This window comes from Engraulis encrasicolus, chromosome 18 (genome assembly GCF_034702125.1).
Source record: "Engraulis encrasicolus isolate BLACKSEA-1 chromosome 18, IST_EnEncr_1.0, whole genome shotgun sequence".
Lineage (NCBI taxonomy): Eukaryota > Metazoa > Chordata > Actinopteri > Clupeiformes > Engraulidae > Engraulis > Engraulis encrasicolus.
This window is the reverse complement of record NC_085874.1, coordinates 15,934,330-15,948,888: the sequence shown is the minus strand read 5'-3', so window position 1 is coordinate 15,948,888 and position 14,559 is coordinate 15,934,330. Positions and strand designations below refer to the sequence as shown.

Genomic DNA, 14,559 nt, shown 5'->3' with positions numbered 1-14,559 from the left:
TCCATTATCCATGCTCTGCTCAAGCTAGGTGTTGTTGAACATGCTTCACATTAAGCAGAGAAGTGCACTAGTAACTGTTTTTAATGTCGTCTATTATCTTTTTGTCGGATGTAGACAGTGGCCACTACCCAAAAATGTAAGGTAGTACAACAATGTATTTGTTGAGGTATGAGTATTGTGACATTTTCATTAGCGCCCTTACGATACCTGCCTTGTGATCAGTGCATTCACTGGGATCTGCCGGTTCACAAGATGGTCAGATTAAAAAGCGGTACAAGTCATGGTGTGCACTCACTGAAATTTTCCATTCTCCACACACCCTACTCATGGTTTGCATTTTCTCATTTTCTCTGCTTGTGCAAGCTTATCGTCAAGCTCCCCTTATTCCTCCCGAAAGCGGAACAGCATGGGCGCATTCCTCGCCGCACACAAACTGCATCAGCCTTGATCCATATGTGAAATCTTCGCACCTCATACCAGCTGTCAGAGAAGGCCATCAGGCTGAGATTTGAGATTGACTCTCACTCCCCCAGCTGGCACGGGAACAAAGAAGGCTCGGCTTCCTCTAAATCAAACAAGACACACATTCTCACCAGCATGAGGGCGCTTAGGCCTGCATGGCATGTATGGCAGTGTGGTGGCAAACACCTGCGGCCGACCGACCGGACTGGCACACGTGGAGGACGGGCGGGTGGGTGACGCGACATGACATGACGTGAAGCTCCCCGATGCAGTGCTGTGCCAGCGATCTGCCAACAACAGGGTGGCGGGGTGCTCGTCACGGCAAGGGCCCTCCAGGCTTCCAGGATACACACACACACACACGCACGCACACACGCACACACACACACGCACACACAGAGAGCAAAGCTGTGTGTTGAGAAAACACCACTCCACCCTCAGACTTGGAAAAAAAAGAAGACGAAAGAAAAAACATGCGAGTGCACATAGGGACGGATGTCTTTCACATCCTGCTCCTCGTCTCTCTCACTCTCTCTCTCTCTCTCACTCTCTCTCTCTCTCTCTCTCTCTCTCTCTCTCTCTCTCTCTCTCTCTCTCTCTCTCTCTCTCTTTCCACCACGCGGCTCTGCCATGGTAGACTGAATGCTCGTAGTGTTCTTAAGCAGAGGAGAGTGTATTTCACTGTGAAATGGTGGGGTGTATGGGGATGAGTGGGTGTGTGGGTGTTTGGAAGTGCACAAGGACGAGGCAGCCGCTGGAATGCAGTGTCAACCTGCCGCTTGTGGGGGTGGGGGTTTGGGGTGGGGTGGGGTGGGGTGTGGTAACCTCTGTAGTGTCTGCAGCATGCAGTTGGGGGCTCGTTCCACTTTCCCTTTCACCTGAAGGGAGTCACGGCAGCCAGACTCAATGGGCGCCATTCACACAGACTTGCCGGGCATTGACTTTGCAGCACACACACACACACACACGCGCACACGCACGCACGCACGCACGCACGCACGCACGCATGCACGCACGCACGCACACAGACACGCACACACACATTTCCCATCCACATTTCGCATTTCCCATCTCTCAAGCACAAGCACACACATACATAAAGTATGCCACATTCATGTGCCTTGCTCATTCAAAACATTCAGTTATATTAGCATTTAACCAATTTTTTATAAATCCACTATAAAAACTATTGGTGTCTAGTTTTTTGTTTCCAGAGAGGAGAGGAGAGGTGTTGATTTTTGAAAAGTACATGTGGATACCATTACAACTTCCTCAGATACAAGGGTTACTTCTATTCTCTTTCGAAATAAATTTTCTCAATGCTATGGTTCCAGTAATTACGCCTAATAATTAATACAGTTCTTAACTGGGTGCTGAATCCCACATGAAACATAAATGAGTAAATGAAGCGAATGACGGCACTCTTCAGATTTTTCTTTTGTTACAAAAATCTGAATAAAAAATCTGAAGACTGCTTGTCCTTTGCTTCATTTACTCATCTCCGTTTTAAAGTATTGATGTTTCAGCCCTTGGTGTCCAGATTGGATACACACCGGAGTGTCAAAGCATTAACAAACTTGCGATGTTGACTAAATGTTACTTCAACGTCATGGCACCAACCTGCAAGTTCCTCTCCTCCCTTTTTAAAGCCCTTGTTAGGTCCTCCCGGCACGTTCCAGGGGGCTGTTCATGATCCCCCTCCCTAACCTGCAGAAATAACCCGGTTTAATGCAGTATTAATAGTTTGTACTGTGCTCCAAGAGCAGAATTTACTGTTTCACAGTGAGAAGGCTCAGAATTAAACTTAAAAGCTTAAACTCATAGCAAGTGTTAAACCTTTTCAATAAAGTGCTCAACGGAGGTCCCCCCAGGATTAGGGGCCCTTTGAAGGGCATATGACGAGGTCAGGGGGGCATTTGTTCAAAAAAAGTTGAGAACTATCGTTATCAAATTTACTTCTGATTTAAATTGAGCTATTCTGGGCAAGTCTCAAAGGCATAGTTAAAGGGGTATGCCACTATTTTGGGGCTTAATACAGTTAAAATCTTTGCCCAGGGTTTATAAAGGTGGTAAAGTGTCTTATTTTTCATGTAAGCCGTTGTCTTGCTTTAAGACAAGTTAAAAGAGGGAGCATGTCGCTAAGCAAGTGAAAGTCAACGGATCCGTGTAGCATGCTACATGCTACAGTGATGCATTGACTTTCACTAGTTTAGCTACATAATCCCTCTTTTAACTTGTCTTAAAGCAAGACAACGCTTAACATGAAAAATAAGACACTTTAGCACCTTTATAAACCCTAGCCAACAATTTTAACTGTATTAATCCCCAAAATAGTGGCATACCCCTTTAAGGCACAAAAAATGGGTTACCGCAATTGCTTCAGTCTTTAGATCTGACAACTAAATTCATACAGAAAATCTATTGTGTTAATGCTGGAGAAATGTTTGTTCCACACACATGCCTTTATCCAATATCTGTGAAGTGCATTTTGATTCAAAAAAGGTGTGCAGAGTAAGTATTGTATCAGATTTTTGGCCTAATCTAATTTGGAGGAAAAAGAGAATCTTTTTGCCAGGGACGTGCTGCACACGTGGAAATAGAAGAAAGGTCTCTGCTGGCTGAAAGGATGCTCAGGAGCGGCTTAGCACAAAGAGCCACTGTGTTGCCTTACTTGGAATAAACAGGGCCCTATGATGGATCTGTTTGGTTCCACAGCGAGATGTGTTTCCAAACTGTCCTATCGTTTTACGCATTCCATATTTGGGGCGGCTTGATTGATGCCCTGCGGTCCGTCCAAAGCTTTCCTGCCCGGCCCAGTATCGCTTCAAGAGCCTGACGTCCTTTTTGTAAATCACCTGGTTTTAGCGATGGTTTTAAGTGACCGGACCATTGGAGGCCGAGTGTAGAGGCACTCGATCACAGTGCCCTGAGTGGAATTGAGGTGAGGATTTTTTTTTTTTTTTTTCATACGGACGCATGCAGCTTGTGAAGAGGCCCAATGAAGGCAGCTCTTATTCTGTGATGACCAGGGCTATGGGATTCCTCTGCCTGTAAATATTTTTCATACTTTACCTGCCCCCCTTTGGCAGCGAGATCGCATGGAAACGGGTCGGCACCAGCAGCAGGACGGGGCCTGAGGGTTGGGGGCGGAGGCTGGGGCATGGGGCTCGGTGGGTGGGTGGGTGGGTGTGTGGGGGAATGACCGCCGGGCCAGTGGGGACGGACCCAAGTTTCTGGGAATGTCTGGAAATCCGAAACCCAAGCTCCTGGCTTCATCGAGTAGCAGCAGCAGCAGTAGAAGCAGCAGCCTTTGCTGCTTGCTGTTTATATATGCACGGCAAACGGCCGGCGCGTAGTACACATGGCCGACTAACAGAGAGAGGGGGGGGGGGGGGGGATTTCCGGAGTTGCCCCAGTAGTAGCGGCGGCAAGCAGTCATCAGGGGTGACACTGACCGCCGCCACCACCACCTTCCCCCTCCTCCCCTATTCGCTCCTTCCTTTCCTCTCCTGGCTCCCCTCCCCCACCATCTCCACCTTCTCTGTGTCTGGAGTCTCTCTGACCACCTCCTCCTCCTCCTTTTCCTCCTCCTTCTCCTCCTCCTCCTCCAGCTCTTTGCATTCCACAGCGGAGCTGTGGAAAGGGCCTCCAAGTGCAGTGCTCCCACCTCCGTTAGCACCAGAAAGCCTTCTCATTACCCCTCCAGCACACAGCCGGGGGGGTTATAGCTTTTACGCTCTCTCCATAAAGCCCCTGCTTTTTAAAGTGACCCGGTGATGAAGAATCAGTCTTTGTACACTACTGTGGACAACGAACAGCCGCCATTTGTTTAAAGAAATGTGGCGGTTTTGGCAAACAGTTGGTCAGGTTGTAACAGATTCTTGTTTGCCGCTCCTGCGTCCGGTGTTTTATTTTCTTTCTCAGGTCGGGAGGGGATACAATGTGCTCTATATGTATACAGAGCTTGCAGTGTTTGCTTGACGTTTCCTACCAGTGTGTCCCATACTGAACAAGAAACAAATAAGTTCCTTAAATGATTTCATGATGTCTGCGGCTACCAGGCAGGCCTGAACTTGCTGCTTGGGCTTTTTTGCGCTCTTTGTGTCCAGTCACTTTGGGGATCATGACAATCAACAGCGCAAGCTGGGGAATGTACCACTCTGTCAGGTGTCAGACGGCCCCAGGGCTTTTGGGTGTTATGCTTTCGCATCAGTAAATCCAGGACTCATTTGTAACTGTGAGCTATTGTGTTGTGAGGCAATGGTGGGTGAGAAAAAAAGCGATTCATCTGGGGTTTTTTTTGCTCTACAGACTCACTCAAACCTTGGTCCACTTTAGATAACAACATTCTTTCTTAGCATTAAAAACTTTGATGGAAACATTTACACTGTAAATGCCAAGACTGTACCTTTTCCCCTTTCAGTACAAATGTATTCATTCAGGTCATCTCGGTCCATAGATTAGTTCCAGGCAGCTGGACTTCTCTTTCAAACTTCTATTCCCCCTCCACATTTCTCTTTTTAAAATTTCAAGTCAATGTTAAAAACCGTTCAATTCCTTGTTCGTTTGACCTTTTCCCCTCAGTCCCTCTGGAGAAGATGACATCTTGTCATGTTGCTGAAAGTGTTCAGCCCATTTATGTAGAACTTAACTTCTGTGTGTGATGATTAGAGACTTGAGTCGTCATCTTTACACTTAGCACATTTAGATTTGAGGGTTTTCAGCAATTCTTCAATCTTAAGAATCCCAAACTCTGTCAGGTTGAATGACTACTGTCAGTGGCCGACCACTTTCAAGTCCCAAGGTTGGGTTCAAGTCAGTGCTCTGTCTGGCCCACAGCAGGACAGTTGATGACACACACACACACACACACACACACACACACACACACACACACACACACACACACACACACACACACACACACACACACACACACACCTGTTTTGTCCAAACATAACAGGTACAAGGTGTATTTAAGGTGACTCGAGGTTAAGAAGATTTGAAGCTTTTCCCTAGAAACTGTCGCACCCAGGTGACCTTGTTCCAATCCTAATTTGAGTAGGATCACTTGACAATGGCATGTCTTTATTGTTAGAAATCTTTTAAACTATAAAAAACATTTTTTAACACCTACAGTATGTATATGATCATATAAGTGAGTGAGACAGTTGGGGCAAAAGAATGCCAAAGCACAAGTTTGACAGAGCAGGAAATCTTTCCAAATCTTTTCTCTCCAAATCCAGGATGTACTGTACAGATTTTTTTTAAATGTGGGGCTTTTTATGCTTTTATTATGACAGGGCAGTGGAGGAGAGACAGGAAACGAACGGGGGGGAGCATCTTTTTGGAAAAGGTCCCGCAATATCTGGTATTTTAGGCTGCAACAATCACAAAAAAAGGCCTCTGTGAATTCCTGGACGGACTGGAACGCATGGAAGCATGGAGCATAAGCCTGCAAGAGGCAACATTTTGAATGCTTTCCCCATTGCACATGTGTTAATTCCACCTAGACACATTAATCCTGACCCGTCCATGTAGTCATTCCTTGAATCATTTCATTCATTCATGCCGTGTGTGGCGTGTGCCCGTGTCCGTGTGTGTGGTTATACATGTATGTATTGACTCTGACACAACCACGGTTCTCTGCCCTCCCACGTTGTTTCGCTGTGCAGGTGGTGTACTTCGGAGACAGCATGCGCTCGGACATGTTCCCGGCCAGCAGCTACGGGAAGTGGGAGACGGTGATGATCGTGGAGGAGATGGAGGGCGAGGGAGTCCCCAGCGGCATGCCGCCCAGGAGCAGCAGCACCGAGGCCCCCACGGAGCCCCAGGAGAAGAAGGGGAAATACGAGGTGAGTGGAAGAGAGAGAGAGAGAGAGAGAGAGAGAGAGAGAGAGAGAGAGAGAGAGAGAGAGAGAGAGAGAGAGAGAGAGAGAGCGAGAGCGAGAAGAAGGGGAAATACGAGGTGAGTGGAAGACAGAGACAGAGACCTGAGAGAAGAAGGGGGAATACGAGGTGAGAGACAGAGACCGAGACAGAGAGAGAGAGAGAGAGAGAGAGAGACACAGACACAGACACACACAGAGACACAGAGACAGAGAGAGGGGGGGGGAATAGTGAGTGAGTGAGTCCTGGGAAACGAAGGGGAACTACAAGGTGAATAGAAGAGGAGAGAAAGAGAGGGGAATGGAGAGAAATAGAGGAACGATGGCGATACCAAGTTGAAGGGAAAATGGAGAGAGAGACCTGGGTGAGGAAGGGAAAATACGAGGTGAGTGGGAGAGAGAAAGAGACCTGGGAAAAGAAAGGGAAATACAAGGTGAGTAGAAGAGGAGAGAAATAGAGGGGGTGGAGGGGGGGGGGTACCAAGTTGAAGAAGGGAAAATACGAGGTGGGGAGAAGAGAGAGGGAGAGAGACCTGGGCAAGGAAGGGAAAATACGAGGAGAGTAGAGAAGAGCAGGGGAGGACGGACTGGATGGAAAGAGAGGAACGGGAGAGGGAGCAGGGCTGAGAGAGGGGGAACTACAAGGTGAGTAGAGGAAGAGAGCAGGTAAAGAATGGATGGCCTGGATGGAGAGAGAGCAAGTGATGGAAGAACAAAGGAGAGGGGGAGGTGGGAGTATGGTAGGTAGGGTGGCCTGGAAGATTGTTGAAACAGAAAGGGAGAGAGTGAGATGGAGGAGAAAGAGAACCCCCAGAGATCAAGGGGAAAATATGCGGCGAGTAAAAAGGCTGGACTGTGGGGAAGACGGATGGACATGAGAGAGGCAGAGAGAGCGAGCGAGGAAGCAAGAGAGGGGTGGGAGAGGAGAAAAAGCAGAGGAAAGTATGCGCTGGTGTGTGGGGGCAGGGAGGGCTGGACTGCAGGGAGGGCTGCAGGACAGAGAGGTGAAGTGGAAGAGCGAGCGAGTGAGTGAGCGAGCGAGCAGCCCGGTGCACGCACAGCTGTTTCTGGTTAATAAGCACGCCCACCTGCCCTCAGTCAGAGGAGGTTAGAGCGGAGAGGAGGAGGAAGGAGTTTAGCGTTGGGGAAAAGGAGAAAGAGAGAGGGAAGAGTGGGGAGCAAGTGGGGGTAAGAATGGAGGAGTGAGAGCGAAGGAGTTGGGGTAGCGAGCGAGTGAGCGAGCGAGACAGAGGGGCAAGAGGAAGTCCGTGAAAGAGAGGGGCAGGGCCGGATTAATGCACAGGCTGGATATGGCTGCAGCCTAGGGGGCCCACCTGTCATGGGGCCCCTGATTGGAAAAAACTGAAAAATTGTAGAATGGTGACAAGATGCAATATTGAAAAGCTAATCTGTTGTGTTTAGCACAGTTGGTAAACATGTTGTCCTTCATTCCTAGCTCGTAATTATGACGCTGTCTATGTACATTTGCTGCTGAATTTGCCTTCTGGGGGGGGGGGGGCACAGCAACCTGTAACCGAGGGGCCCCAGGGCATCTTAATCCTGCCCTGGAGAGGGGGAAGAGTGGCAGGGTGCAGAGGGTACAAGCAAGAGAAAGAAAGGGTTTGAGGAAGTCTGTAAGAGAGCGGGGAAGCAAAGGGATGGCTGGTTACGATCAGGAGCCTGAGAACGGGAGAAGTGAGAGATGGTGAAAGGGGCTTAGGGTCTTAGTGGAGGGAGAGAGTGATGAGCGAGGGAGAGATGGCGCTCTAGAGAGATTGGCACAGCGGGTGTTTGAGTGGATGAAAAGTGTGAGTAGGAGATTGTGGCGTCAACCCTGAGAACATTCATAAACACAACACAACACATTCCCTGCTAACCCAGTTCCACAGCCTCCAAACCTATAGGGGGCAGAGAAACCACTTAGTGTGAGAGATCCTTTGAACTTCCTGTCAGAGCACAGGAACTTCCTGCTGCAGCAGCCATCTTGACTGCAAAAGGAAATGTGTGTCAAAGGAGGAGCAAAGAAAAGTTTGTGAAGACTTACCACACAGCTTAAACACAGAAGAAACTCAGTTCACGGTGAATATGCAATTGGTAAGAAATGAACTTTTAAACTACATGCCTCAGTGTGAACTCACCAAATGAATTGCTTTCTTCGATGGACTTACTGTTTGCTGTTGGACTTCAGTAAAATATTTATGTTGATTATGTATTCCAAGTATATGATTTGATATCAGAAGAAATTAATGCAAATCTTGTTTATTGTCCTTTACTCAATAAACTACAATGTTTTCTTTTATTTCTGTTCAAGGTTTTCAACCTAACCACATTCCAATAAACCACCAAAATGGAAGATTTGAGTTGTTCCTTTGCGTGCAAAAGACCAGACCCTTTTCAAGTTTGGGAAAGAACTGAGTAAAGCCGAGATAACTTGACAGTTGAAAACCAGCGTGGCAGTTGAAGACGTGGATAAAAGGCCTGAAGTCAAACAGCTGTTGACACAAAGGAACACCAACTGCAAGAATGGCAGAGGAAGTTACAGGAAAGACTGTGAAGCAGTTGAAGCAGGAGAGAGCCCTAGCCAAAAACACCTTCATGAAGCAAGCCAACTTCCTCAGCAGAGCTGTTGGACACATGATGAAAAGTGAACTACAAGAGGAGTTCAAAACTCTCATCTCTCATGCAAGGAATGTTAGCGACCGTAACTATGACTACAAAATCGGCTTGCTTGCAGATAAGGGAGTTGATGAGGGGTCTGAAGATAAGCTGGATGAGGAGCTACGAAAAGATCTGGAGAAGACCATAGAGGACTGCGAGTCAAGGTTACATGCAGTCAGACGGGGAGTGCAGGAAAACCTCTGGTCCAGACATGGTGAAGGTGAGCTGCTGTTTGTAATTCAGGAAGCAGAATCTGCTTGTGAAGGAGCACATGCCATCCCAGTTACTGCTGTAAATAAGCACGGTTATGAGCTTAAGCTGGATGTTGCAAAAAACCTCATTCAAGACGCAATTACTAGCTTCACTGATTGGGAGATGTGGATTATGGATGAAAGGGCAACACTGGACAGCAGAATAAAAAGACTGAGGACGCTCAAGAACGACCTAGAAGCCAAAAGGGCAGAATTCCTCACAGCGCAACAGCTGGCAGAAGAGGAAAGAAGAAAAGTTCTTGAGAAGCAGCCAACTCTGCAGCCTGCCCAACAGCCAGTGCTTAAAGTCAAACCCATCAGCTTACCCAAATTCCATGGCTTCAAAAGAGAGTTCCACCAATGGAGAAAGGATTGGGTGAGTCTCCAGAAACAAGGGGAGCCAACCGGTTCAGCTGAAGCTAGAAAGTTCCAGCTTTTAGACAGCATAGATGAAACGATAAACAGAGACCTCCGGTTGTCTAGCTACAAAACTGCTGAAGACATGTTCAGAGTCCTTGAAAATAGTTACGGCAACAAAACCACAATTGCCCTGGAAATTATTGAAGACTTAGAAAAAATGCCACCATTAAAGTCGTACCAGCCAAGAAAAGTGATTAAACTGATACAATCTGTAGAGAAAGCCCTGGATGATCTCACAGAGCTTGGCAATATTGGAGCAATACAAAACCCACTAGTAACCAGGTCAATAGAAAGCAAGTTGCCAGACTATATGAAAAAAGACTGGCTTGTGTTCATGACAGATCCAAAAAATGGAGTCACAACTGACAATCACTTTGATAGCCTTCTTACCTTCCTAAAAAAGCAAGAAGAGATCTTCGAGAGGCTGGAGCATCTTGGAGTAAGCGAGAAGCCAGAAAAAAGGTCTGCCTACTCCGAGCACAAATATGGCTCAACCCACTCCACAAGAAAAGACGGCTGTGTTGTCTGTGGAGATGAAGATCACAGAGAAAAAATCTTCTTTTGCAAGAAGTTCAAAGACCTGAAACCCAAAGCAAAGTGGGATGCTGTAGACAAACTAGGAGCTTGCAAGAGGTGCCTGGAGTGCCATGAAAAAGACAACGAGTGTACAGATACTTACCTGTGTCGAAACTGGAACTGTAAGGACCCTGTAGAGCACCATTATCTTCTTTGCTTGAGAGGAGACTCTAAAAAGTATGAAACTGGAAAAACACTGACGTCAAACACAAGTAGTCACAAGCTGACAGAAGAGCAAACCCAATTTGTGTCCGAACTCTCACCCGACATGGCAGAAAAGTTCAGGAAAGCCTTTACCAACACTGCAGCAAGGTCTCACTGCACCGACAAGCCTAAGGGAATAGAGATGAGTTCATCACAAGAACCACCAGTGATCCTGATGCTTCTCAATGTTACAGCCAATGCAGGTCAAAAGATCGGCACATTGATTGACCTAGGATCTGACACTAATTACATCACTCACAGAGCTGCCAGACGACTTAACCTCAGAAGTGAAAGAACCACTCTGCTTGTCCAGGGGGTTGGAGGAATGGCACTGAAAGTGAAAACGAAAAGGTATCATCTCAAAGTTAAAGTCAAGACACCCGCAGGAACTCAAAGAGCCCATGAACTCCTCTGTTATGGCTTGGAGGAAATAGCCAAGGTACAGAAAAAAGTTACACCAGAACAGCTGAAAAAGTTCTTTCCAGATGCCAGCCTGGAAGACTTGCACAGACCAAAGCAAATTGAACTACTTATAGGTCATCGAGAAGGACAACTTGTACCTCAAAGAGTGAAGGTAGTTGAAGACCTCGTCTTATGGGATGGCCCACTTGGTAAGACGGTTGGTGGAGCACATCCAGACCTCTTTGAAAAAGTGGACTTAGCAGCTCGCACATCCAAAACACACTTCGCCAGATCAATGACAGCCACCTCAGTAAAGCACCAAGAGCTCACTGGGTTACTGTCTGGCCAAAGTGGGAGGTGGGAGCATATGCCATCTGTTGAAGCAAGTACTCCAGTAAAAAACAAACCTAAAATGTTGTGCTGCAAAGCAGTTACAATGGACAGGAACTCAAGATTAAACGCCAAGGACCACCAACCTGTTCTGAAAAAAGACCTCGCACCGGCCCTGAGTAAACCAAAGTGGGAGGGCATGTCATCACCAAAGACAATGTCCAAAGTCAAACAAGCCATAGGCCCTACTTACCAACAAATCTGGCACTGAACATGCTCAACCGGTGACCTCCTTGGGTTCAAGAACCAGGAAATCAAGTGGGAGGTGTGGCGTCAACCCTGAGAACATTCATAAACACAACACAACACATTCCCTGCTAACCCAGTTCCACAGCCTCCAAACCTATAGGGGGCAGAGAAACCACTTAGTGTGAGAGATCCTTTGAACTTCCTGTCAGAGCACAGGAACTTCCTGCTGCAGCAGCCATCTTGACTGCAAAAGGAAATGTGTGTCAAAGGAGGAGCAAAGAAAAGTTTGTGAAGACTTACCACACAGCTTAAACACAGAAGAAACTCAGTTCACGGTGAATATGCAATTGGTAAGAAATGAACTTTTAAACTACATGCCTCAGTGTGAACTCACCAAATGAATTGCTTTCTTCGATGGACTTACTGTTTGCTGTTGGACTTCAGTAAAATATTTATGTTGATTATGTATTCCAAGTATATGATTTGATATCAGAAGAAATTAATGCAAATCTTGTTTATTGTCCTTTACTCAATAAACTACAATGTTTTCTTTTATTTCTGTTCAAGGTTTTCAACCTAATCACATTCCAATAAATCACCAAAATGGAAGATTTGAGTTGTTCCTTTGCGTGCAAAAGACCAGACCCTTTTCAAGTTTGGGAAAGAACTGAGTAAAGGCGAGATAACTTGACAGAGATAGAGCAGGTTCTTAAAGTCTTAAATTTCAAAAAAGGCATTGAAAAGTCTTATTTTGTCTGAAGATTTCAACCCACGTGTCTTTTTTTTGTAGATCTTAATTTTAGGGAGGTATCATTCCATCATATTGGTGTTGTTTAACTTGGTGGGGGGTGTGTGTGTGTGAAATATCAGTGTTTGTCCTGCTGCTACCACCATCGCTAGCACTACTAGACAATCCACTCAATCTACTCAATTCAAGCTGTGTGTCATTTGGCTGGTAAGGATCATGGCTAACCACCAACCTTACAGATCCAACGAAGGAATTGCCAATTGATGATAACGAATTCATTTTTGTGCTTTATTTTCCTGTGAATGGTCTTGCGATTTGGTCTTCTTTTTTGGAAAATGGTATTAAAACGTTAAAAAAAAAATCTAAATTTTCACATCGTCAAAGCTGTAGACACACTGTGATAGAGGTTAGAGTAGGAAAGATGGGGAGAGAAAGTGAAGGGGGGAGGGGGGCAATATTGTGCGTGTGCGTGTGCGTAAGGGGTTGGGGGTGGGGTGGTGTTAGTGAGAGCCACACCTCAGTCCTTTGGCATCGTGCCACAAAGCCCCTACTGTGGAGTTCACTTTCAGCAGATCCCCCCAGCCTTTACGCCACACTCTATCCATTCAAACTCGCTACGATACACCTAGACAACCCCCCCCCCCCACACACACACACACACACACACACACACACACACACACACACGCACGCTCTCCATCACATGCAATCCCCCTGCAGAGTATTGCACTCGAAAAGAGTTTAGTAGCACTGTGAACAACTGGACGTCTTTTTGGACCTGGAAACTTACACACACACACTTGCACATGTTTGTGTGTGTGTGTGTGTGTGTGTGTGTGTGTGTGTGTGTGTGTGTGTGTGTGTGTGTGTGTGTGTGTGTGTGTCTGGGGGATACACACAGTTCACAGGGGAAGGTCAGCAAAGAAAACCATCTGTAAACTGCAAATCACTTCCAGTTTCGGTGACTGTGCTTTCAAGCCGCTCAGTTTTGTAGACTGTTTGGTCGTGTCGCAACATGTTTATGCAAAGAGGTACACTACTGGCAGAGAGAGAGAGAGAGAGAGAGAGAGAGAGAGAAGGATTAGGGAGTAAAAGTGAACGCCTCGAGCGGAAGGAGGGAGAAAGGGAGAGAGAGGGAGACTGACAGAGAAAGAGAAAGAGATGGCGATTGAGCTAGAGAGAGCAGTGATTGTGGGGCATGAAAGTGAAAGGGGGTGGGGGGTGTCGGGGAGGGCTGTTAGGCTCTTGATGCGTGGAATGGAAGGAAACCATAAAAAAGGCTAGTAAAAATCAGGATGCAGTGGCATCAGGCGCTGTGCTGTGCTGCACTTGGCTGTGCTGTGCTGTGCTGCTGACTCGACACTGTGCTGACCAGGCCTTGAGTGGAGCGGAGCTGGGGTGCATTTTTGGAAAGCGTAGTTGTTAGCAGTTAGCAACTTTGGTAGTTGCCAATGGGAAATTGCATTGCAACCAACAAAGTAGCTAACATAGTTGGCAACTACGCTTTCCAGAAATGCCCCCCTGAGCTGTCCATGGACTCACTTCCTGCTGAGGGGTCACATCGCAGGATGTTTGGCAGCCATGAGGACAGATATGTGGTGGTGTGTGTGTGGAGTAGAAGTCCTATGAACTTTTGCTGGTCTTGGACTCGCTAGTAGTTGGACTCGGACTTGTCCTTGATTTGGACACTGGTCTTGCCAAATATGGCTTTTGTACTCGCTGAGCCTGTCTCAATTTTGTTTAGAACACTGGCCCATCATAGATTCTGAAGTGGAGCTTGAAATCCAATAGCATACTAGTTCATTTTCACATGCATGGTGTATAAGCTACCCTCAAACATTCACATTATTATCATCCATCACTTTCATTGTTTTACACTGACCGACATGTCAGGCTCTGAGACTCGAACCTCTTTAGATTCTGACTAGTCTTGGTCTTGGGCTCTACAAAAGTGGACTTGTGGGTACTTACACCCGGGTATCTTGTGACCATATGTGTGCGCGCGCATGTTTCTGTGTACATGTGTATGTGTACTGTGGAGAGCGGGAAGTGGTTGAGCTTACGGTGTGAGTGTGTGTACCGGAGGGAGAGGTGAGAGGAGAGGAGAGGAGAGGAGAGGAGAGGAGAGGAGAGGAGGTGAGAGGAGAGGAGGTGAGAGGAGAGGAGGTGAGAGGAGAGGAGGTGAGAGGAGAGGAGAGGAGGTGAGAGGAGAGGAGAGGAGGTGAGAGGAGAGGAGAGGAGGAGAGGAAAGGAGAGGAGAGAAGAGGAAAAGTGAGGAGAGGAGAGGAGAGGAGAGGAGAGGAGAGGAGAGGAGAGGAGAGGAGAGGAGAGGAGAGGAGAGGTGGTGAGAGGGGAGAGGAGAGGAGAGGAG

At 47.0% G+C, this 14,559-nt stretch overlaps 1 protein-coding gene across 1 annotated transcript in view; it reads left to right on the top strand.

Annotated features, from left to right (window-relative positions):
- The window catches only part of nt5dc1 (5'-nucleotidase domain containing 1), a 73,945-nt gene that overhangs the window by 51,634 nt on the left and 7,752 nt on the right, over nucleotides 1-14,559 (top strand). Inside the window, exon 10 of the mRNA XM_063223106.1 lies at nucleotides 6,138-6,317. Coding sequence (XP_063079176.1) covers nucleotides 6,138-6,317 — 180 coding nt within the window. The remainder of the gene's footprint in view (nucleotides 1-6,137; nucleotides 6,318-14,559) is intronic.